This window comes from Eulemur rufifrons, chromosome 21 (assembly GCF_041146395.1).
Source record: "Eulemur rufifrons isolate Redbay chromosome 21, OSU_ERuf_1, whole genome shotgun sequence".
Lineage (NCBI taxonomy): Eukaryota > Metazoa > Chordata > Mammalia > Primates > Lemuridae > Eulemur > Eulemur rufifrons.
Window position 1 is genome coordinate 24,142,552 of NC_091003.1, and position 22,484 is coordinate 24,165,035.

General features: G+C 55.1%; 2 protein-coding genes and 1 non-coding gene across 5 annotated transcripts in view; 2 read left to right on the plus strand and 1 right to left on the minus strand.

Annotated features, from left to right (window-relative positions):
• PI4KA (phosphatidylinositol 4-kinase alpha) overlaps positions 1-11,959 on the plus strand; it is a 115,385-nt gene extending 103,426 nt beyond the window's left edge. For all 3 annotated transcript variants that reach the window (XM_069497273.1, XM_069497275.1, XM_069497274.1), the window contains 13 exons: positions 96-216; positions 2,855-2,984; positions 4,027-4,097; positions 5,726-5,798; positions 5,888-5,958; positions 7,047-7,156; positions 7,619-7,723; positions 7,804-7,929; positions 8,267-8,387; positions 8,881-9,040; positions 9,748-9,837; positions 10,386-10,469; positions 11,544-11,959. In XM_069497273.1, coding sequence (XP_069353374.1) covers positions 96-216; positions 2,855-2,984; positions 4,027-4,097; positions 5,726-5,798; positions 5,888-5,958; positions 7,047-7,156; positions 7,619-7,723; positions 7,804-7,929; positions 8,267-8,387; positions 8,881-9,040; positions 9,748-9,837; positions 10,386-10,469; positions 11,544-11,595 — 1,314 coding nt within the window. In that variant the 3' untranslated portion in view covers positions 11,596-11,959. The remainder of the gene's footprint in view (positions 1-95; positions 217-2,854; positions 2,985-4,026; positions 4,098-5,725; positions 5,799-5,887; positions 5,959-7,046; positions 7,157-7,618; positions 7,724-7,803; positions 7,930-8,266; positions 8,388-8,880; positions 9,041-9,747; positions 9,838-10,385; positions 10,470-11,543) is intronic.
• Positions 2,065-2,166, plus strand: LOC138401970 (small nucleolar RNA U13). Its single transcript, XR_011236568.1, has one exon. It is a non-coding gene; the product is annotated as a small nucleolar RNA U13 (small nucleolar RNA).
• Positions 11,960-19,994: 8,035 nt separating the features above from the next.
• On the minus strand, positions 19,995-22,217 carry TMEM191C (transmembrane protein 191C). The gene is made up of 10 exons (XM_069497385.1): positions 22,063-22,217; positions 21,753-21,876; positions 21,470-21,520; positions 21,241-21,318; positions 20,988-21,044; positions 20,816-20,875; positions 20,662-20,726; positions 20,511-20,583; positions 20,300-20,340; positions 19,995-20,223 (listed from the first exon to the last, which is right to left on the minus strand). The coding sequence occupies exons 1-10, from the start codon at positions 22,215-22,217 to the stop codon at positions 20,019-20,021; spliced, it is 909 nt and encodes a 302-aa protein (XP_069353486.1). The 3' UTR covers positions 19,995-20,018.
• Positions 22,218-22,484: the final 267 nt, after the last annotated feature.

Here is a 22,484-nt window from a genome sequence, read left to right on the forward strand (position 1 = left end):
CGCTGAGAGTCAGCGCCTGCCCTGGGTTAGGACAAATCTCTCCTGGTGGAGAGGGCCCTCCAAGCCTGGCTGACAGGGACCTTGCTCTCCTACAGATGGGCTACGTGCGGGAGTATATTTTGTGGGCAGCATCCAAATCCCAGCTTCTGGCACACCAGTTCATCTGGAACATGAAGACTAACATCTATCTAGACGAAGAGGGCCACCAGAAAGACCGTGAGTATCTTCTTGTTCTCCTGCAGGCCTCACTCCTCATTTTCAGTGCTTTTAGCACTGCCCGGAGCCTTCTGCATCCTCCAGGGCCCTCCCCGGCCTCACTGCCCCAGCCCGCAGACCCCTCCACTTCCCTCCCTTTGGCAAGGTACTCTCACCTGTCAACATGCAGAGGAGCAGGGCCCCTTCTTCATGGCACCCTTGCTAACTTGCCATCTGGGCACCCCCTGCAGCTGTCCAGGCATATGTGGGATGCTCCTGCTCGGGGAGCTGCTTCTCCATCAGAGTCCCCCTGCTCCACATGGCTGTGACCCCATCTGAGCACAGCGTGGCCCCTGTGGAGTCACTTCCTAAAAGGAGTGTCCTCGGGACCCTTGCACATGCTTAGAAAGTTATTGAGATTCTCAAAGAGTGTTGGTTTATGTGGGCATTAGCTATCGGTGTTAACCAGGATTAGAGATCAAGACTGAGAAATTGTGGCCAGGCATGGTGGCTCACACCTATATCCCAGCACTTTGGGAGTCCGAGGTGGGAGGATCACTGAGACCAGGAGTTCGAGACCAGGCTGGGCAACATAGCGAGACCTCGTCTCTACAAAAAAAAAAAGAAAAAAATTAGCTGGGAGTGGTGGTGTGCCCCTGTAGTCCCAGCTACTCAGGAGGCTGCGGCAGGAGGATCAGCTGAGCCCAGGAATTCAAGGCTACAGTGAGCTATTATCATGCCACTGCACTCTAGCCTGGGTGACAGAATGAGACCCTGTCTCCAAAAAAATTTTTTTAAATAATACAAAAAGGAAATTAAGCCCATTCATTACATGGTAACATAAATAACATCTTTTGGGGAAAAATAACTTATCAGAAATGAGCAAGAATGAGATTGTCTTGGCCAAAGATGGGATGAATCAGAACCTTTAAAAGCTCTGTACTTCTGCTGAGAAGCAGGACGTTGGTACTTTGAGACAGGAGTCTGCTCACCTCCTCATTTGCCAGCAAATTAATAAACTCCTCTTTCCTTCTCCCTACCCTCCCCCGCCCCCCGCAAAAAAAGAGCAAGAAAAGTGGCATTGCTCTACATTTTTACCAACCTTGTTTTTTTATCTGGCTTAGTGGTAGACAGTTCTCATTCTCTTTTCTGCTTCTGCATTTGATCTGTTGCAATATGCTGTTACGGTTGAAGTGAATGCGGGAAATTCAGCCTCACACAGACATGGAATTGGAAAGAGGGGGAGTATTTTAGTCTTTTTTTTTTTTTTTGAGACAAAGTCTCACTCTGTTGCCCAGGCTGAGTGCCGTGGCATCAGCCTAGCTCACAGCAACCTCAAACTCCTGGGCTCAAGCGATCCTCCTGCCTCAGCCTCCCAAGTAGCTGGGACTACAGGCATGCGCAACCAAGCCCAGCTAATTTTTCTATATATATTTTAGCTGTCCATATAATTTCTTTCTATTTTTTTAGTAGAGATGGGGTCTCGCTCTTGCTCAGGCTGGTCTCGAACTCCTGAGCGCAAACAGTTCATCCGCCTCAGCCTCCCAAGTGCTAGGATTACAGGCATGAGCCCCCGCGCCCGGCCGTATTTTAGTCTTTCAGGTCACTGGGGATATTCTTGACTGATCCCACACCAGACTTGACAAGCGGTAGTTTCTTAAAGGTTAATTGCAATGTGGCATCTGAAACCTGTCAGTGAACTTCTCCTGGTCTGTTCCGTTCAAGTCTGCTGGTCTAGCTTGTGCCTGGACCCACGCGGGCTTCTGTAACACGAAACAGTGGTCACTTACAAGTGTAGGTCAGTGAGTGATGCAGAGCTTCTAGATGTTGAGACATTTCATCATACAGTATTGAAAAGTCACGTCTGCAATCCTCTTGCAGTTCATGAGCACGGTGATTGTGTTTTCATGGTCATGTTCCTAAGCTGTGCCTCCCTCAAACCTTGTTATGACACACATTACCCATCTGACATGGAAAAAAAAAGAAAAATCACGTTTGTTAACACCCCAGCAATCTTATCAGAAAGATTTCTGAGTGTCAGGAAGCTACTGAGCGCACGGTAGCAGATGCAGATTTTCCCAAAAAAAATACTTAGTTGTTTTCTTTTAAGTGACATATTCATTTTTTTGTTCATTTTCAAGAAAATATCTGCCACATACCTAAGTCTGAATAACTATATTTTGCGTGTTAGTCATTCTTTGAAGTAAAAACGAAGGTCCATGAAAAGAGAGGTTAGTTCAACTCCAAAGTCAGACAGACGCCGGTGCGTCTCAGGACGACATGGCTCAGAGGCAGCCAGAGCAGCCTATGCTCAGCCTGGCAGCACGGCCAGATCCCGTCTCTTAAAAAAATAAAAGACATGTATTCAGGATAGAGTTTAATAAAATTAATTTTTACTGCTTCACCAGGGACATTCATTAAGTGACACAGGCTTTTTTCTTAGTGTGAGTGTAGCAGTGAGGACTCCATGACCTCTATTGCTGGCGTCAGCACAGCGAAGGGCAGAGTGGTGTGGCGTCGGCTGTGTGGCGAGATGGTGTGACGTGATGGTGTGGCGTGGCCTCACACCGAGCCTGCAGCACACTCTGGGCACCGCCGCTGGGGGGCAGAAGCAGCGGTGGGTTTTCCTGAAGGGCTCCGGCTCTTTGTTTCTCTTCAGCTGACATCGGCGACCTCCTGGAGCAGTTGGTAGAGGAAATCACAGGCTCCTTGTCGGGCCCAGCCAAGGACTTCTACCAGCGGGAATTCGATTTCTTCAACAAGATCACCAACGTATCTGCCATCATCAAGTAAGTGCAGCGCCTCAGAAGCCGCCCCCAGGCCTGGGAGCCTTAAATACCCACCCAGCCTGGGCCACGGCCAGACGGACGAGTCCCCACTGGGCCCACTGCTGACTGTGACGCCGTCGGGGGAGTCAGGGCTCCTGAGAGGATGGCAAGATGCACGGCCACACCGATTTCAGACAGCATCTTAGTTTCCTTCACAGTTCAAGGCCACTCTGCTCTGTCCAGGCGCTGAAGGATCCTGGTGGTGTCAGGAAAGCCAGACTCCTCTGTAGCTCCTGTGGTGGTTCTCCTGGGCCCTCCACTCATGTCACTCTGACGCCATCCTTGGACATCGATGGCCTTGCCCCTTTGTATGGGACGAGACCCTGGAGTCATTGACATTGGCTGTGTGCCCGGGAGCAGGCCCAGGACAGGGAGCATGGGGCACGGCCCCCGCCAGGCCCTGAGCTGTCTCGTGCTCACACCGCTCTGACCTCGGTCACCATGAGGCCCATCTCAGGCCTTCTGAGGCCCTTTCCTGGGCTGGGGAGCTTGTAGAGCAGTGCTGCTGGCAGCTCCTAGCCCACAGAGATAAGGGGGTGGGGGCAGCATGTCCTGGGCACCCCTGGGGGGGCAGGCACATGGCTGTAGTGTGCCCCTGTCATGCTCAGCCTAAGGCCGAGTCTCAGGGGCCAGCCCAAGGTCATGGAACAAGTACATGACAGCCAGCATTTGAGCCCAGAACCAACTGACCCCACAGCCACCTGTGCCCTGAGTGCCTCTGGCAGCAGCGCATCCCGCCCTGTCCCCACGTGCGAGGGGCACAGCCAGCCAGAACACAGCTCTACCTCGGCCCCCAGGGGCCACGTGGGCTTTTCCATGAGGGACCAGGGCAGGAATTGCTGCAAGTGGCTTCCTGGAGGAATTGGGCCTGGTTGGGCCTTTCGGAGTAGCTAGAACCAGGAAGAGAGGGACAGAGGGCAATCCAGACAGGAGGCCCGTGGGCATCCTCTAGGGGCCAGTTCCCCCAGGACACACAGCAAAGCATTCCTGTCTCGTTTCTCAGGCCCTACCCTAAAGGCGACGAGAGAAAGAAGGCCTGTCTGTCGGCGCTGTCTGAAGTGAAGGTGCAGCCCGGTGAGCGGCGTCCTCAGGAGGACGCAGTCAGCATGTTCCCGAGGGCGGGCAGGGCGTGGAGACGATGGCCCGGCCAGCCCCCCGCACACGGCCCTTGCCCAGCACCCCAGCCCCTGCCCAGAGTCTGCCCCTAGTGGGCAGGAACTGCTCCTCCGTGGGCGCTCTTCATCTTCCTTGCTGCCTTTTCTGGAGGCCAAGATGCTGCCCTCCACAGCGTTATCCCAGGAGAGGCTTCCTGTGCTCCAGCGTGCAGGAGCAGCGCAGGTCGCACAGCCAAGGGGGTGGCCGGGCGGGGCAGGGCAGGGCAGGGCAGGGCGGCCCTGGTGTGCTGGGACCTGTGGGACAGGGCGCCCAGCCAAGTGGGAAGCTGCTTCTTGGCACCTGCCAGCCGTGGCCATGTAGGCATTCAAGCTCGGTGTGGTTAGAGCTGAGCTTTCTCAAGAAAAGATGGAATCCAAACCTCACTGGGCAGCTCCCCATTTCTGTTGCTGCAAGCTTGTCCTCTCAAGCCCTGGCCATCCCGTGCAGACGTTCACACCATCTGGCCTCAGCCGTGGATTGCCCGTGGGGGGCTTCGGGTTCGGGCATTTCCTCAGACCCATCACGTTGAGTTCACACAGCAGCTCAGCTTCTCAGAAAAGGCTGGACACCAGGGTCTCCGTTTCCCCTCATGCGGAATGCCTTAGCTGCTGGGGAGGGGTGGAAAGAACCAGAAGCTGTTGTACTGCAAGAGCCCCCAGCCTCTGCTTCCAGACTGTGTGGCTGAGTCTTGCCCCAGCGGCCCCGGGGAGCCAGCAGGGCTCTAGAGCAGAAAAGCAGAGGTAGCCATTGTGTGAGACAGGCCTAGAGCTGGCGAGGCAAAGGCAGGAAGAGAGGAGGACGCAGCCGTCCAGCACCCACGGCAAGGCCAAGCTGGGCACCCCGGGAGACCACGTGCCTCTCGTTCTGGGCCCCTCCTCAAAACCCAGGTCCTCAGCCAAGCATGGTGGCTCACACCTATAATCCTAGCACTTTGGGAGGCCAAGGTGGGAGGAGCTCCTGGGGCCAGGGGTTCGAGACCAGCGTGGGCAATGTGGTGAGACTCTGTCTGAAAATAAATAAGTAAACCCAACCCCAGGAGGGTCAGGAGGCTCTCCCACTTCAACAGGGAGCACACAGTCCCCCGGGCACTGACAGTTCCTGGACACGAGTGGGCTTTCTCTTGGCCTGTTGCTTCACACCTGTACTGCGCACCTGCTGAGAAAGGGGCGCTCCTGCCTCTGGGATGAGCCCAAGAACAGCAGGCTGTTCAGAGGGGTGTTTCAGGTGTGCAGGGCAGGGCAGGGAGCTCCTGAGGGCGAGACAGGCCCCCAGACCCACCTGAGGAGCAGCAGGGTGAGGCTCAGCACATCCTCTTGGAGGGGCATCTCCTGGGAGGTGGTGACCCCTTTGTTAGACCCGCGGAGGGGTCGCAGAGCCGAGGAGGAGGCACCCTGAGCGGCCCAGAATAGTTAGTGGTGCCACAGGTGGGCCGGAGGCCCCTGTGCAGGGCCAGGGCGTGGCTGCAGGGTGGACTCTGCCTGTGGCATCTGTGTTGGGAACCTGTGGCCACACGGGGGCTCCTAGTGACTCTGCCCGTCCCTGCACAGGCTGCTACCTGCCCAGCAACCCTGAGGCCATCGTTCTGGACATCGACTACAAGTCGGGGACGCCGATGCAGAGGTGAGACCCCACCTGTCCCAACCCCGCAGCTTCCCTACCTGAGGGTTTTACTGGTGCGTCCCTGGTGCCACATTGTTTTTGTTTTTCAGTGCTGCAAAAGCCCCATATCTGGCTAAATTTAAGGTGAAGCGATGTGGAGTTAGTGAACTTGAAAAAGAAGGTCAGTAGAGAATTCTGATTTCATTTGGGATCTCAGTGCTTTTTCCTGGCTGATGTCGGTTTCTTTTGGCAACTTAGTTTATCACCAGCTCCCCATAAAAGATGGTGTCTATCTGTCTGTCCCTCTCTCGGTCTGAGCCTTCATTCAGGGACCACGCGGAGCTCGAGTGCAGTGACAGTTGGGCCACCCTCAAGGCCTGTCCACCCCAGTTAGCTGGCTCCTCCAGGGGCCCCGTCTTGAGCCTGAGTGGCTTCAGGCCTCTGCAGGGTGTGTCAGTGGCTTGGGCTGCCGTACAAATGACCACGGACGGGAAGGCTTAAACGGCAGACCTGTATTATCTCACAGTTCTGGAAGCCGGAGTGTGACATCAAGGTGTCGTCAGGGCCACGCTCCTTCAGATGGCTCTGGGGCCGATCCTTCCTTGCCTTTTCTAGCATCTGGTGGTGTTGCTGTGAGCCTTGGCTTGTGGGTGCATCACTCCGATCTCTGCCCCCATGTGTCTGTGTCCACATTGCCCTCTTAGAAAGACACCATCATTGGCTTAGGGCCTGTGCTAATCCAGTATGACCTCATCTTGAGTTGATTACACCTGTAAAGACCCTATTTCCAAATTAGGTCACCTCTAGGCTTTGAGTGAGCATGAATTTTGAGGGGACATTCTTCAACCCAGAACAGAGTGTGGCCAGCCGCACAGATGGGCTGCTGGCCCATGCAGGGACACACCTGTGGCTGTGCCCACATGCTGGCCCCCAAGCCCCCCGGGGCTCCCCAGTGTGCAGACACCCTCACCTGCAGCTCAGAGTGCCCAGCCCTGACCCCAGTGCATGTGGGTCCTCACTGCACATGATGCGGGGCTCTGTTTCTAGTTGCATTTAAGCTTAAACGTTCTATGGAAAGACCCCTGGCCCTGGGGTTCCACCTGCTGCTGCCCCAAGGTGTTTCTTGAGCCATACCGGGCCCCTTGTTAGCATCCTTGGGGCTTTGCGATTCCCAGGGCTCCTTCCAGGCACATGAGCAGGGCTCACCCCCAGCACCCTCAGAGGGCTTCGCGCTGCCCTGGGGCTGTAGGTAGCCTCTCCCCTGCACAGGTCTGCGGTGCCGCTCGGACTCTGAGGATGAGTGTGGTGCGCAGGAGGCTGACTACCAGAAGATCTCCTGGCAGGCCGCCATCTTCAAAGTGGGAGACGACTGCCGGCAGGTAGCGGGGCCACCCGGGCCAGGCTGGGGGGCAGGCCCACCTCTCCCCAAGGCTGCAGGCACGCTGGAGTCCAACCTCACGTGCAGAAACACAGATCTTTGCCTCCCCCCATTTGGTTCAGATGCCACAGAGTAGACAAGGGCTTCTGCAAAACCCAGAGGCTTCTCCTTCTGGCCCCTCTGCTGCTGCCACAGGGTCCTGCCGGGGTGCGGGGACCCAGTGCCCAGTCCCACATCCCCCAGGCAGCGCAGCCTCGTGCTCAGTCCAGGGCCTGAGCCCAGCCCCAGGTGGTCAGTGAGGTGAGGCCCTCCAGACTCCTGCTCAGCTGTGGCCTCCCTGCCCTACTCTATCACCAGCCATTCAGCTTCTGCCCCATGTGAGCCAGGAGGGCTGCTGGGAGTCAGGTGGGCCAGGGGCACGAGGAGGCTGCCCTACCCCATCCTGTGCCCCCTTGGTTCGTAGGACATGCTGGCCCTGCAGATCATCGACCTCTTCAAGAACATCTTCCAGCTGGTTGGCCTGGACCTATTCGTTTTTCCCTACCGCGTGGTGGCCACTGCCCCTGGGGTAAGTTCCCTGAGCAGGGGCCTGGCTAGGAACCCCTTGATGCCTCCCTGGCAGGCCTGGGACTCACCCTTCCTCCCTAGTGCGGGGTGATCGAGTGCATCCCCGACTGCACCTCTCGAGACCAGCTGGGCCGCCAGACGGACTTCGGCATGTACGACTACTTCACACGCCAGTACGGGGACGAATCCACCCTGGCCTTCCAGCAGGTAGCCCGGGGTTGTGTGCACTCTGTCCCACCCCCGCCCCGTCCCTTCCCTGGTCTTCTGAGTCCTCCCTTGCTAGAGGAGAAAACCAGGTTCACCTGTAAGCTGCTTTGGGAGTCAAAGGAACCTAGAGCTGGGCTCCCCAGGAGAAAGCCAAGTCCTGGGGTGGGAGAAAGGGCCTGCAGCCCCCACAGCCCCAGATGCAGCCCTGTCACTGCTGCTGCCCAGGTCTGGCTGGCTGAGCCAGCTGGCTTGGGCTGTGCCTCCAAGGGGGACACAGAGCTAGGGAGAGCACCCACAGGCCTGGGGCCGTTGTGAGCCCAGGGTGCTCTCTGCACAGGCCCGCTACAACTTCATCCGCAGCATGGCCGCCTACAGCCTCCTGCTATTCCTGCTGCAGATCAAGGACAGACACAACGGCAACATCATGCTGGACAAGAAGGGCCACATCATCCACATCGGTCAGCCAGCCTCAGCACCACCCTCCTCTCCCTTCACCCCCGGCACGCAGGGGAGGCTAGGGGTACCCCCCCCAGAGGGGAGCAGGTGTGGGGCTGCCCAGCCAGGACTGTCAGTGGGAGCATCTGAGTCCAGCTCTGAGGCCCAGATTGTCCCACCAAGCCATCCTGCTGTGGAGGGTCCCTGACCCCGGAAAGCTGGGGGCAAGATTGGCAGCCAGGGCTGTGGGTCCGAAGCTAGAGCTGGGCAGAGCTGGGTTTGTTCAGGCTGGGTACCAGCCTCACTCTGCTCCGGCCTGGCTCCTGCCTACCCTTCCCCCCTTCCTCTTCCTCCCCTTCCTCTTCCCCTGCGTGCTGTCCCCAAGGTCCCCAAGGACACCCGGCCTGCCCGTGGTGTGTGGAGGATGCTGGTGTCTCCAGTCCTTTTCCACTGCTTAAGACAGACTGCCCAGCAGGTTCCTGCCCCAGCCTCAGATGGCTCTTTGGGGTTTTGCAGACTTCGGCTTCATGTTTGAAAGTTCACCGGGCGGCAACCTGGGCTGGGAACCAGACATCAAGCTGACGGACGAGATGGTGATGATCATGGGAGGCAAGATGGAAGCCACCCCCTTCAAGTGGTTCATGGAGATGTGTGTCCGCGGCTACCTGGCCGTGCGGTGAGTCGGGGCAGGGGTCGGGGTGTGTTCCTGGGCCTCCTTTAGGATGAAGGGAACCAGGTTCAGAGGGAGGACGGTGCTGGTGGCCCAGGCCTGTCCTTGTGGTTGCCCCTCTCTGCCCACCTGTGCCTGCAACTTCCTGCCCTGGGAGTCGGAGCCCAGCCACGTGCTGCAGGCCTCATCCTGCTGATGCCCTCAGCGGTGGGCTCCCCCTTCTGGGCACCTCTCCACCCTTTCATCAAAGCCTGAGCACCCACCACCCCTGGGGCTGCACGCTGGAGACTGGCGTGGTCCTGGTTTCACATACAGTGTCCCTCGGCCAAGGCCACACACCAGCGTGTGGTGATACCTGGACTCTGACCCGGATCGGTCCCCACCCCCTCAGTCCCCACCACCCTATGGGAAAAGGAGGGTCAGGGCATCTGTGCTTCCCCACCCTGGTGCGGAAACCATGGCTGGCAGCTTCACATGAGGGCACCAGCGCAGGACTGCTCAGCCCACGCAGGGTTCGAGTGAGCGGCCCTGGCCTGGGGGGTGCACGCTGGGGGGCAGCAGGTGGCATGGGGGGGGTTGCCATAGGAGGACGTGGAAGGTGTGGCTGGGAACCCACGCATGAGGCTGTTGGGCAGCAGCCAGGCCACAGGACTGTGCCCAGGGCTACCCACCCAGGCTGGCCTCTGTCCACCACCCCTCCCATCTCTCCCCAGGCCCTACATGGATGCCGTTGTCTCCCTGGTCACTCTCATGTTGGACACGGGCCTGCCATGTTTCCGCGGCCAGACAATCAAGCTCTTGAAGTAGGTTCCTTGGCAGACACGCAGGCCACTTGGGGTACAGATGTTCATTAGCTGAGGCTCCACCAAGATAGGAACTTTCTGGGCAGTTTTAACTGTGACTGTCATCTTCTCGGAACCCCAGAGCAGATAGGGTTCCTGGTAAGGCTCTACCAGACCACGTCTGTGAGGCGCCCCAGCTTCTGCCAGCCATGCCGAGGATGCACCCTCTGGTTTCTCAAGGGTGCCTCTGGTTTCTCAAGGGTGCCTCGCAGCCCCTGCCTCGGGGCCCTGACCCCGGGGCTGCAGGGCTTAGCCCTGCCCCGGCCACAGGGCACTCAGGCCCAGGTGATGCTGGGAAGAGGACAGGCCCACAGCAGCCAGGCTTGACCTTGCCGGCACTGTCCCTGTCTTCCAACAGGTTGCCCTGGGGGTACATTTCCAGGGGTACATTTCCTCTGCTGGACAGGTGGTCCGGGCCACAGACCACCACCACGCTGGGCAGGGGTGGTCTCGGGTGGGACCATGGGCCTGGGAGGGAGTGGCAGCAGCCCTGACGCGGCCTCTCCCAGGCACAGGTTCAGCCCCAACATGACCGAGCGCGAGGCCGCAAACTTCATCATGAAGGTCATCCAGAGCTGCTTCCTCAGCAACAGGCGAGTCCCCCTGGCCCCGCCCAAACCAGGTCACCAGGATGCTACTGTCCCCAAGCTGCTTCTCTCAAGGAAGACCCTTGGTCACTTGAGCCCTGGTGGGAATTCTTGAGGAGCGTGGGTGCTTGTTTAGAGGGGAACACCTGGCAGAGGCCTGGAGCTGGACAGCATGCCTGCCTGGGGCTGAGAATGGCGGGGCCCAGGCCGCAAGGAGCAGGAGCGCGCTCAGGACTGGACAGGAGGTCCCTTGGGAGGACTTAGGAAGTTGCCCCTGTCCCTCCTCCCTGTGCCTTCCTGGGGCAGCTGGGTGGGCAGCCAGTCAGTCTCCTCGTGGTAGGGGGAGAGGGTGGAGGCCGGAGGCCCTGAGGAGAGTGGTTCAGGGTCTGAAGGCAGAGCCCCAGGCCTGCGGGCTCCCGTGGGGTGGAGAGTCAAGAGGTGGCTTTGAGGTTTCCAGCCTGAACAACGGGAGGGTGGCAATTCCAGTAGGTGTGTGAGGGAACAGCTCTGAGCATCTGGAAGGTGCCACGTAGGGGGAGGGGCAGCCCAGGCTGTGCCGTAGGACGTGCCACCTCCATACCAGGAGGGGCCGGGGTATGGCCACCTGCTCTGGGAGCTGCTGGATGGGCCTGAGAGGAAGCCCAAGAACCCACCACAGGCGCCCAAGAGGCCTAGTGACCTAGCGGGCAGTGGGAGAAAGAAGGGGCAGGACGCGCGAGGGCTGGGCACAGAGCCTGGGTGAATGGAGGAGAAGCACAAGGCTGCGAGAGGGCTTGGGGGCAGGACGTAGAGGGTCTCTGCTGAGGTGTGCTGAGGGCAAGGGGCCCAGGAGTGTGGCGAGGGAGGAGGGCTGCACAGACCCCTTCTGGGTGTCCGGGTGTGACAGGCCAAGGGGCCAGAGGGGCACCTGGTAGAGTGGCGGCTCCCGCAGCCAGAAAGGGTTTGGCTGAGGAGTGTGAGTTGGCCTCAGAGTTGGAGCAGGAGAGCGGTCTCTGGGTGGCCATGGTGGGGGATGAGCACGTGGGGAGGGACCCCAGACCCAGCAGGCCCCTCACAGCCTCCCTCGCCCTCACCTCCCAGGAGCCGGACCTACGACATGATCCAGTACTATCAGAACGACATCCCCTACTGACGAGGGCAGCCCTCCGCCCCGTGTGTCCTCAAGCCACCCTGCAGGCACAGAGCCACGTGCCCACCCCCACCCCACCGCTTCACCCAGTGGAGTTGTTTTCTAGGAGAACAGACCTGCAGCCCTCAGAGCCTGGCAGTCGCTCCTGCCTCAGGTGCGGCACACGGTGGGGTGGCTTTAGTGATGCCACAGACTGAGACGACAATCGTCAATGGTGCTGTCTATGCACAGGTGTGAATCCTCTGTTTGCACTGGACACATTCCCAACCTATCTTATTTCATAGGTACGTAAAGTATTTTCTTGTGTATTAAAAAAAATTATATTCAACCCACGGTTTAACCAACATAGACATAATAAAAACCCAAACAGTGCTGTGTTGGAATTTGACTGTCAGGCTGTTTCCTGTCCTAAGTGCCAGCTGAGGGGCAGTTCCTGGCTGGGCCCCTGGAGCGGGGCCGGGTGTTGCCTGCACTCATGGGCTGGGGCCCGACGCACGGGTTAGGGCCCAACAGGCTTCACACAAACACCAGGCGCAGGATGCGCCAGAAATAGCACTGACTCCCCTGAGCGCTCTGCCCGCTCCAAAGCTGCCTCCCTCAGCACTGCCACAGGGGCCGCCCGGCCGGAGCTGCCCACGGCTGTCCTCAGCACCTTGCCTCTGCTCCAGTCTCTCGTTCACGGCCAGGTGCTGTGCTCTGGACTCCAAAATCCTTGTGTGACTAGTCCCAGCAGCCACCCGCTCCCCCCGACCAAGGCCTTCTAATTATCATAACCAGACAGACCCCAAACAAGAAAAGACTCCAAAGGATCAGTTAAACAGCAGGTAAGATGAAGGTGAGGAGAAAACCCATCACGGGAAAGACAGAACAATGAAATCAAAAATGGAGCAGAAAGAAAGGGAACGTTAAATGAGCTCCAGCCAACTCCTAACTGGATCTCCACAGTGGGCAAAACACACAGAGCTTCAGGGAGCACAGGAGAGTCCTGAGCAGTATACGTGAAAATACAAATAAGCCAATGTGTGAGTCAAAGGAGTTTTTATAAAAGTATTAAACTAATCCCAAAGACCTCAGGAGAGGAGGGACAGAAGAACAAGAGGTGGGACAAAGAAATGGTGCAACTACAGACGGCCGTCCACCCACCCAGGCCAGTGTTGGGTTCAACAGTGGACTCACCATTCCAGCTGAAAGTCAGGATTACAAGCATGGATTAAAAGGGCGAGACCCAGTTCTGTACTGACTATAAGCAATGCGCTTTAAATACAAAGACACAGGCCTAAGTTGACAGTAAACAGATGAGAAGGGACTTAACCATCCATAATCACGTGATGAGTTTTATGAAAAAAAATTCAACAATCATAGCTGGAGGTTTTAACGCCCCTCGCTGGGCAGTTGATAGAAGAACCGGCAAGAAAGCAGGCACAGGAGACCTAACAAGCCTCTCAGCCGCCTGGACTGCGAGGCATTTATAAAGCAGCCAACAGCAGTGCCCTCTCCGCGTTCACCACCACACACTGCGCGCTGGGCCACAAAACAAGGCTCAATAAACTTAATAAGATTAGAGTTGGAGTATGTTCACCAGCCAGATAGCTGGAAAAAATTTAAAACAGTGCAGCTAAAATACTAGACAAAACTAGCACATAGGATCAGAAGGATCAGTGTTAGATGCTTTAAGGTAGTGTCTGGGGAGGGTGACAGAGGTGAGCTGAGTTAGGTAGTAGTGATTCCAGAATGTAGAGTGACTTCCAGAACAAACAGAACATGGACGGAACATAGAAAAATCAGGATTGACACATTATAGAATGGTAGAAATAAATTCAAATATAGTAGAAATAATTTCAAATCACAATATTTGAAAAGGTAGCTTGTCCAATTGGCAAAGAAAAAACGTTAAACAAATGCTATGTACAAGATTCTTACAATATGGCAAAGGACAGATCCTGGGAAGCTGAACGTGCTCCTCACAATGCTGGGAAGTGGGGATCTAAACCCATGAGCTGATAAAGAATCTTCAGAGGTGAAAATCCAATCAAGCTCCTGTTTTGATGACATGGGAGACAGAAGACAAACCCAAGAGCCTCATCCCTTTGAGGAGGTCATTAGGGGACCTTGTCCACACACAGGAAAGTAGTACGCTAGACGCTAGACGCAAGGCAGGTATGAAAGAGCGGGAACCTCCTTAGCCTGTCTACCAAAAACCCAACAGGGAACATCGTGCGTAAAGGTGAAATGCTGGAAGCTGTAGGCTGGGCGTGGTGGCTCACACCTGTAATCCGGGCACTTGGGGAGGCCAAGGTGGGAGGATCATTTGAGCCGAGGAATTTGAGGTTATATTTGGCACCAGTGCATTCTAGCCTGGACGACAGAGCAAGACCCTCTCTCAAAAAAGAAGGCAAGCAAGCTGTGCCTCCTAATTGAAGAATGAGGTGGAGATGTGCTTGCCATTGCCACCTGTGGGTCAGCACTGTACTGGAGTCCCTAGCCAGTCCAGTCAGGCAATAAAAAGAACCAGTTTAGCAATTTGAGAAGGACACGTAAAAGTCATTCATAGATGGCATTTGTGTACATAAAGATCCAAATGTAGCCAAGGGCAGTGGTGCACACCTGTAGTCCCAGCTACTTGGGAGGATGAGGCCAGGAGTTCAAGGCTGCAGTGCACAATGATTGTGCCTGTAAATAGCTGCACCCCAGTCTGGGCAGCATAGTGAGACCCCGTCTGTTTAAAAAAAAAAAAAGAACACCAAACTTACAATCTATAGTCAAGGTTATTGGATACAAGAAAATATAAAAAATCTGTGTGTGTGTGATTATATCCACAAACTTCAAATACCAAGAAATGAATATGATGAAAGGTTTGTGAGAAAAACTGAAAACTACAAATGTTGAGAGAAAGATCTAAACAGAGTAATACGTCATGTTCAAGGACTGGAAGATTCGACATTATACATATTCCTTCTCTCCAAATTGATCTGCAGTTTCACTGCAAGTGCCATTCAAAAATCCCAGTAAGTTCTGTAGTGGAAATTGGCAAGATGATTCTAAAATTTACATGGGCACACAAAAGGCAAAACAGCAATTTCAATCTCTAAGAACAGCAAACCCTGGTTAACAAGTCTCAGTATTAAGCTACAGTAGTTAAGGCTGTCTGGCGTATACTGGTGCACAGAAAGACAGCGTGAGGCAAGTCTAGGAACAAAGCATACCCACACACACACAGTGACACTGCGGTGCCCATGAGGAAAGGTGGGCCCTTTTTTTTTTTTTTTTTTAAGAGACAGGTCTCACTGTCACCCAAGCTGGAGTGCAGTGGCATGATCATAGCTCACTGTAACCTCAGACTTGGCTCAAGCGATCCTCCTGCCTCATCCTCCTGAGTAGGTGGGACTATAGGCAAATGCCACCACATCCAGTTAATTTTTTTTATTTTTGTAGAAACGGGGTCTCACTATGTTGCTTAGGCTGGTTTTGAACTCCTGGGCTCAAGAGATCCTCCCACCTCAGCCTCCAAAAGTGCTAGCGCATGCCACTGCACCCAGCCAGTCCTTTCAATAATGGTGTTGTGTCAATTGGATATACCTACAGGAAGAAAAAAGAAAACTTTAACCTTGACCCCTTACTTCACCTAAGACACACAAAAAAATTTCTGGAGGGGAGAGGAGTTTGGTAACAACTTATTCATGCAGCTATTTATGGAAAATGACCATGCAAGAGGCCCAGCCATCTAGGTTAGATCAGACACCGTGTTACTGTCTACACTAAATCTATTCTGAATAATGTTCGACTAGCTTTAACTCAGATTGGTTTATGAGGGACAGTCTCTCACAACCCTCGTTAATCACAAACACATTTTTGTGCGGTTGTCTCTCCTGTTACTTGCGGCGTCCAACGCCCCACTTCTCAGCTTGAACATCTGGGCTTCCAGAATCACATTAAAACTTAAATAGTCCATGATTTGGTTAGTAACCACTTACGTTAATCCCTGGCATTCTTTTTGTTTTGTTTTTCCCCTTTTTGAGACAGAGTCTCGCTCTATTGCCCTGGGTAAAGTGCCGTGGCGTCAGCCTAGCTCACAGCAACCTCAAACTCCTGGGCTCAAGCAATCCTCCTGCCTCAGCCTCCCGAGTAGCTGGAAGTACAGCGGCATGCCACCACACCCAGCTAATTCTTTCTATCTTTTAGTAGAAACGGGGCCTCACTCTTGCTCAGGCTGGTCTTGAACTCCAGAGCTTAAGCAATCCTCATGCCTCGGCCTCCCAGAGTGCTAGGATTACAGGCATGAGCCACTGCGCCCAGCCTAATGCCTGGCATTCTTCCTCTCAGTAATTCCCATCTCTCCATGTTGCCCTCACCTACCTTAATCTAGAAATACATAGTACCCTGGACAAAGCGTTCCAAGTGTATCATACCTTATTTTTGTGAATCACCTGCCAAACTGAATCATTATTTCTTTATAAAAACCTTACTATGGATTTTTCCACAAGTCACAATAAAATTTCTCTAATTATAATTCCAGGTGGACTATAGAGCTATTTGTTAAAGGTAAAACAATAAGACTTTTAGAAGAAAATATAGAAGACAATGTCTTCATGACCTTTGGGTACACAAAGACTTCTTAAATGGGACCAAAAAAACACTAATCCTAACGGGAAAACATTTAATTTTGACTATGAAAAATCATGCTACATACTGACTTGGGAAGATATTTGCAATACATGTATCTGTTCAAAGGATATAGATCCAGAACATATAAAGAACTAAAAATCAGTAAGAGATAATTGAATAGGAAAATGGGCATATGACTTAAACAGGCATTTCACAAGAGATTATTCAAATAGCCAAAAAACATATGAAAGGGGGTTCAACTTCCTTAGTCATCAGGGAAGTGCAAATTAAAGCCACAACGTGGCCCTGTGCAGTGGCTCACACCTGTAATCCCAACATTTTGAGAGGCTAAGGCAGGAGGATTGCTTGAGCCCAGGAGTTCGAGACCAGCCTGGGCAACACAGAGAGACCCTGTATCTGCAAAACATTTAAAAGTTAGCCAGGCATGGTGGCACATGCCTATAGTCCTAGCTACTCAGGAGGCTGTGGCAGGAGAATTGAGGAGTTAGCGGCTGCAATGAGCTATGATTGTGCCACTGTACCCCAGCCTGGGTGACAGAGCAAGACCTCGTGTCTCTTGAAATAATGTAACAGCAACTCACCAACCTACATGTCTGAATTTTTTTAAAGATGATACCAAGTGTTGGGTGCATGTGAAGCAACTGCAACTCCATAAGCCGAAGTTGGTCCACCCACTTTGGAAAACTGAAGTGGCTACTAAAGCTGCACTTTTCATACTCTGTGATCCAGCAATTCCACTCCTAGATATGTATCCAGCAGAAATGCAAACATATGTGCACCAAAAGGCATGAATAAGAATGTAGGACCCCAAAATTATAAATGACTCCAACAGCCTTTAATAAAAGATAAATAATTGTGGGTATTTACACAACAGAACACAATGCAATAATGAAAATAAATGAACAACTGCAACAGACAGGATGGAGTACACTGACAATGTTTGGCAAAAGAGGCCAGACATAAAAAGATACATCCCGTATGAGTCCACCTGCCATTCAAGAACAGGCAAAATTATCTGCTAGTATTAGAAGTCGGGGCACTAATTGCTTTTGAGGGAGGGCATAGAGAGGCATGAGGGAGGATTCTGAGGTGCTGGCAACACTCTATTTCTTGATCTGAGTGGTAGTTCTACAGGAGTGTTCCCTTTCCGAAAATTCACTAATGATTCATACAATTTTCTGCATCAAACAACAACAAAAAAAATGTTGAAGTAAAATTTTTTTCATCATAAAACCCAGATGGGTTTAAACATTCATGGAAGAAGCAATGCCACCCTCACACACAGCATAGCCAGCATGGCCCTAAATTAAATGAAGGACATTCCAAAAAGAAAATTATAGAGCAGTAGCACTCTTAGGAACATAGATGCAAAAATCCTTAACACAGTATTAGCAAATTGAACATATTGTATAAGAAGGAAAATGCATCATGACCAAGTGGGGCTAACAAGGCATACCAAAAGGCAAAAGCAGCACTTGAAGACACAGAGCAAGCACTGGCGCCAGAGTCAGATTTGGCAGGGAAGATGGAGTCATCTGCCAGGGAATTTAAAACAACCATGACGAAGGTGCTAAGGGCTGTGATAGATAAAGTACACAGCACGCTGTAACAGATGGGCGAGGTAAGCAGAGATATGGAAATCCTAAGAACGAACGAAATGCAACAGAAATGGAGAATGCTTTTGATGGGCTTACTAGAAGACTGGACATGGCTGAGGAAAGAATCTCTGAGTTTGAGGATATCACAATAAAAACTGCCGAAACTGAAAACAAATACTGGGCGGAAAAAGTAAAACAGAATATCCTGTAGTCGGACAACTACAGACTGTAACATGCTCATAATGGGGACACCAGAAGAAGGATAAAAACACAAAGGAACAAAAGCAATCTTGGACGCGGTAATGACTGAGAATTTTCCCAAATTAGTGTCAGACACCAAGGCACAGAGAACACCAAGTAAGATAAATGCCAAAAAGACTACACCTGTGCATATCATATTCAAACTGTAGGAAATCAAAGAAAAAAATCTTAAGCCAGAGGGACAAAAAAACACCTTACCTATAGATGAGCAAAAATAAGAATTATATCCAACTTCTCTTCAACAACCACACAAGCAAGAAGAGAGTAGAGTGAAATACTTAAATTGTTGACAGAAAGAAAAAACCACCAACCTAGAATTTGGTATCCTGCAAAACTATGATTCAAAAGCGAAGGACAGGCCAGCAAGGAGGCTCACACCTGTAATCCTAGCACTGTGGGAAGCCAAGGAGGGAGGATCACATGAGGACAGGAGTTCAAGACCAGCCTAAGCAAAAGTGAGGTCCCATCTCTACTAAAAATAGAAAAAATTAACAACTACTCAGGAGGCTGAGGCAGGAGGATCACTTGAGCCCAGGAGTTTGAGGCTGCAGTGAGCTATGATGACATTATTGCACTCCAGCCTGGGCAACAGAGCAAGACAGCTGAGGGAATTTGTCAGCAATAGATCTGTCTTGCAAGAAATGTCAAAAGTAGATCTTTAGAGAGAAAGAAAAGATCAGAAGCTCAGACTACATTTTTTAAAAAAGAAAGAACATTAGAAAACGAGTGAAGGTAATATAAAAACTTTTTTCTTATTAAATAATCTAAAACAGTTTGATCAAAATAGTAACAGCAACAATGTATTCAAGCGTAGCTTGTGTATAAGTGAAATGAATGACAGCAGTGATACAAGGGACAGGAGGGAGGGAGGGAGAAAGTAGAATTATTTTATTGTCAGACACCTGATACCCATGAAGCCGTATAGTGTCATTTGAAAGTGGACTTGAATTAATTGTGTGTTTTGCAAACTTGAGGGCCATCACTTAAAAAGGTGTCTTTAAAAAGTATAACTGATATGTTAAGAAGATGGAATACTATAAAATGTTCAATTAAAGGAATGAAAGGCAGAAAAAAGTGGAGGACAAAAATATGAACTAAGAACAAGAGCAAAAAATAGAAAACAGTAACAAATATGATAAAATCCAACTATACCAATAATCACTTTAAACATGAATGGTCTAAAATATATCAGTTTAAAGTATTTAGAAGAAAACATGAGAATGTCCGTATGAATTCAAGCAAGAATGGATTTTTTTTTAGGACACAAAGCACATTTCTTAAATTTGATGAAATTTTATACACAGGATTCCATAAGCAAATTTAACCAGACAAAAAATACTAAAGAACGCCTACAAATCAGTAAGAAAACAATTGTTTCAAGGCCATAGCAATCACATGTATATGTGCACGAAGAAATACACCCAACAATTTCACTACCCAAAGAATCAGTGGAGCAGTATTTGTAGCAGAGAAAATGAAACCCAAGATTCATTTCCACGAAGCAGACCTTTTCACATAAATAAAATGCCCAATGCCAGCATCTGCGCCCAGCCGCACAGAGCAAAGCGGACCACAGGGAGGAACGTGCGCAGCCTGCGTCGGGACAGGGACCCACTCAGGAGGAGGTCAGGACGCTGCGGGGCCACAGGAGTCACAGACGCCCACGGAGGAAACCCGCCCGGCCGACGCCCCCCGCCCGAGGCTCCGGCTCCCCCGCGGGGAAAGGCAGGTTCAGCAATCGGACGCCAACCAGCCCCGGCGCAGCGGCCGTGCAGGGGCGGGGTCCGGGGGGCCGGCTCCCAAGGTCCCCCCAAGCATGGCGCCCGCGGGCCGGTCGCTGGGCCCCGAGGGGCACACGAGCCCACCCGGCCTCTCCCCTCCGCTCCCCCGGCGCGCAGAAACCACACGGAGACAGAGTGCGGACGGCCGCGGCCGGCGTGATGCTCAGGCGGGCAGCAGCCCGCGCGCGCGCAGCTCGAGCAGCGGGGACAGCGTGTAGCGCAGGCGGCGGAGCGCGGCGTCCGAGCCCAGGCGCTCGAGCTCCCGGCGGACGGCGTCGGGGCGCCGCAGCAGCACGCAGAGCAGCGCCAGCGCCAGGAAGCCGAGCGGGAGCAGCAGCAGCGTCCGCAGCGCGCCCCGCGCCCACCGCCTGCGGGCGGAAGGACGGACGGTAGCGGCGGGAGGGCGCCGGAGGAACCGCAGCCCGCGCCCACCGCCCGGCTCACCTGAAGGCCCTGGCGCCCGCGCCGCCGAACAGCCGCTTCTCCTGCGGGCAGAGGGAGCGGCGTCTAGCTCCGCGCCGGCGCAGGGGCGCGGGCGGGAGTCGCGGAGCCAGTCCTGGCGGAGCTTCGGCTCCTCAAGGGGGCCGAGTCCGGGGGGCGGGTCCTCTGGGGGGCGGGTCCCGGCTCCAGCCCGCCCACCCGAGCCCGCGCTCACACAGTCCGCCCTGGCCACCTCCTCCATGAGCGAGCCCGCGCAGTCCTGCACCGGGCGAGGCCGCGAGTCACACCTGCGGGGGCGCGCACGAGGGTGAGCAATCTGCCCGGCCCCGCCGCCCCAGCGCACCCAGCTGTCCCAGTCGCCTTACGATTCCAGGCCGCCCCGCGAGGCATCCAGCGCAGCCGCCGCCTCCATCACCTTCCCCTGCAGCTCCTGGAGCAGGTGGGAGCGAGGACTCAGAGAGGGAGTCCGGCCGCGGCCGGTCTGGGGGCAGCGGGGCTCTCAGGGCGGAGGGGCAGCACCTGCAGGACTCCGCTCTGCTCCTGAAAGCTGGCCCAGGCCTCCTCGGTCCGCTGCTTGCCCTGGGGCGTGGGGAAGCCGGTGAGACTCGGGGGGCACGTCCCTCCCCACCCGCCCGTACCGCACTCACACCCGAAGCCGACTTTCCCCCTGTTGCCCCGGTTCCGCCCGCACCTGCCGCAGGCTCTCGGTCAGTAGGGCGCACCTGGCCTCCACCAGCTCCAGCTGTTTCTTTGGGAGGATCCAGGGAATGTCAGAAGCCGGGCACGCCCCGCCCACGCCGCCCTCGGGGCCCCGCCCCCGGTGGTCTGCCCCCCACCCCCATGCCGCAGCCACGCCCGGCCCTCGAGGACCCGCCCCTCGGTGGTCTGGCCCCGCCCACGCCGCCGCTCCGCCCCGCCCGGCCCCCAGGGCCCAGCTTCGGCACCTGCAGCGCCAGCAGCTGCGTCCCGAGTTGCTGCTCCGCGCTCTGCTGACTCGGCTGTTCCCCTCCGTAGTAGAAGAGCTGGGGGCGGGACTTGTGAGGGCAGGGCTTAGGGGACTTCTAGGGACCGGGGGCGGGGGGGTGGTCCTGGCGGACAGGGACAGGGACGGGGACCAGAGCGGGACTTCCCAGGGGAGCCCAGAGACGGAGTCCGTCCCATTTCTGCGCGTACCTGACTCGACAGCTCCTCCCACTGCTCCTGCAGCTGCCGGTTGTGCTGCTCCTGCGGACAGGGCCGAGGGGGCCGTCCGGGGCTCTCCGCCGACCCGCCCCGCCCCACCCCGGGCCCCGCCCCGCCCCACCCCGGGCCCCGCCCCACCCCGGGCCCCGCCCCACCCCGGGCCCCGCCCCACCCCGGGCCCCGCCCCACCCCGGGCCCCGCCCCACCCCGGGCCCCGCCCCACCCCGGGCCCCGCCCCACCCCGGGCCCCGCCCCACCCCGGGCCCCGCCCCACCAGGTCCCGCTTGTGCCGCTCCGCCGCCTCCAGCAGTCCGCGCGCCCGCTCCGCGCGCTCCCGCGCCGCCGCGCTCGCCTCCCCACGCACAGCCCGCGCTGCCTGGCTCCGCCTCCGCTGCAGGCTGCAGAGGGAAGGCGAGGCCGCCGCGGGGGCGGTGGGCGCCCGGGGTCCCGGGGTTCCGGGAAGGACCAGCCGCAGGCCCAGGGTCCGGGCCGCGGAAGCCCTCGCCGGGGTCTGGGCGGGTCGGCCAGACACTCCGCGAAGCCCCCGCTCCGCCGCCCGCCCCGTCCGGGGGCGCCCCGCGTACCTGCGCTCGCGCTCGCGCAGGTCGTGCAGGCGCCCGGTGAGGCTCTCGCTCTCGGCCTCGAGCCCGCGCACCAGCTCCTCCAGCTCCTGCTTCCGCAGGCGGCCGTCGCGGTTGTCCTTCTGCAGCTGGAGCAGCAGCTCCTGCGTCTCGGCCATGGCTCCCGGCTCTGCCACGACGCCCCCTCGGGGACAGCCGCGTCACAATGGGGCAGGGACGCCCGAGCTCCTGGCGGGCGGGGCAGGACCAGCTGGGTCCATCAGTGATGAAAATGTTGCTAAAGAGCCACCATCGGATCCATGAAAGGTTAATAAAATACTAACACACAACTAATCCAGGTAAACCGAGGCAAGTTTGGTTCCCCCACACTGCAGACGGCACTTGCAAACTGGCCAGTGTCTCTTGTGGAGAAGTCTTGAAATAAA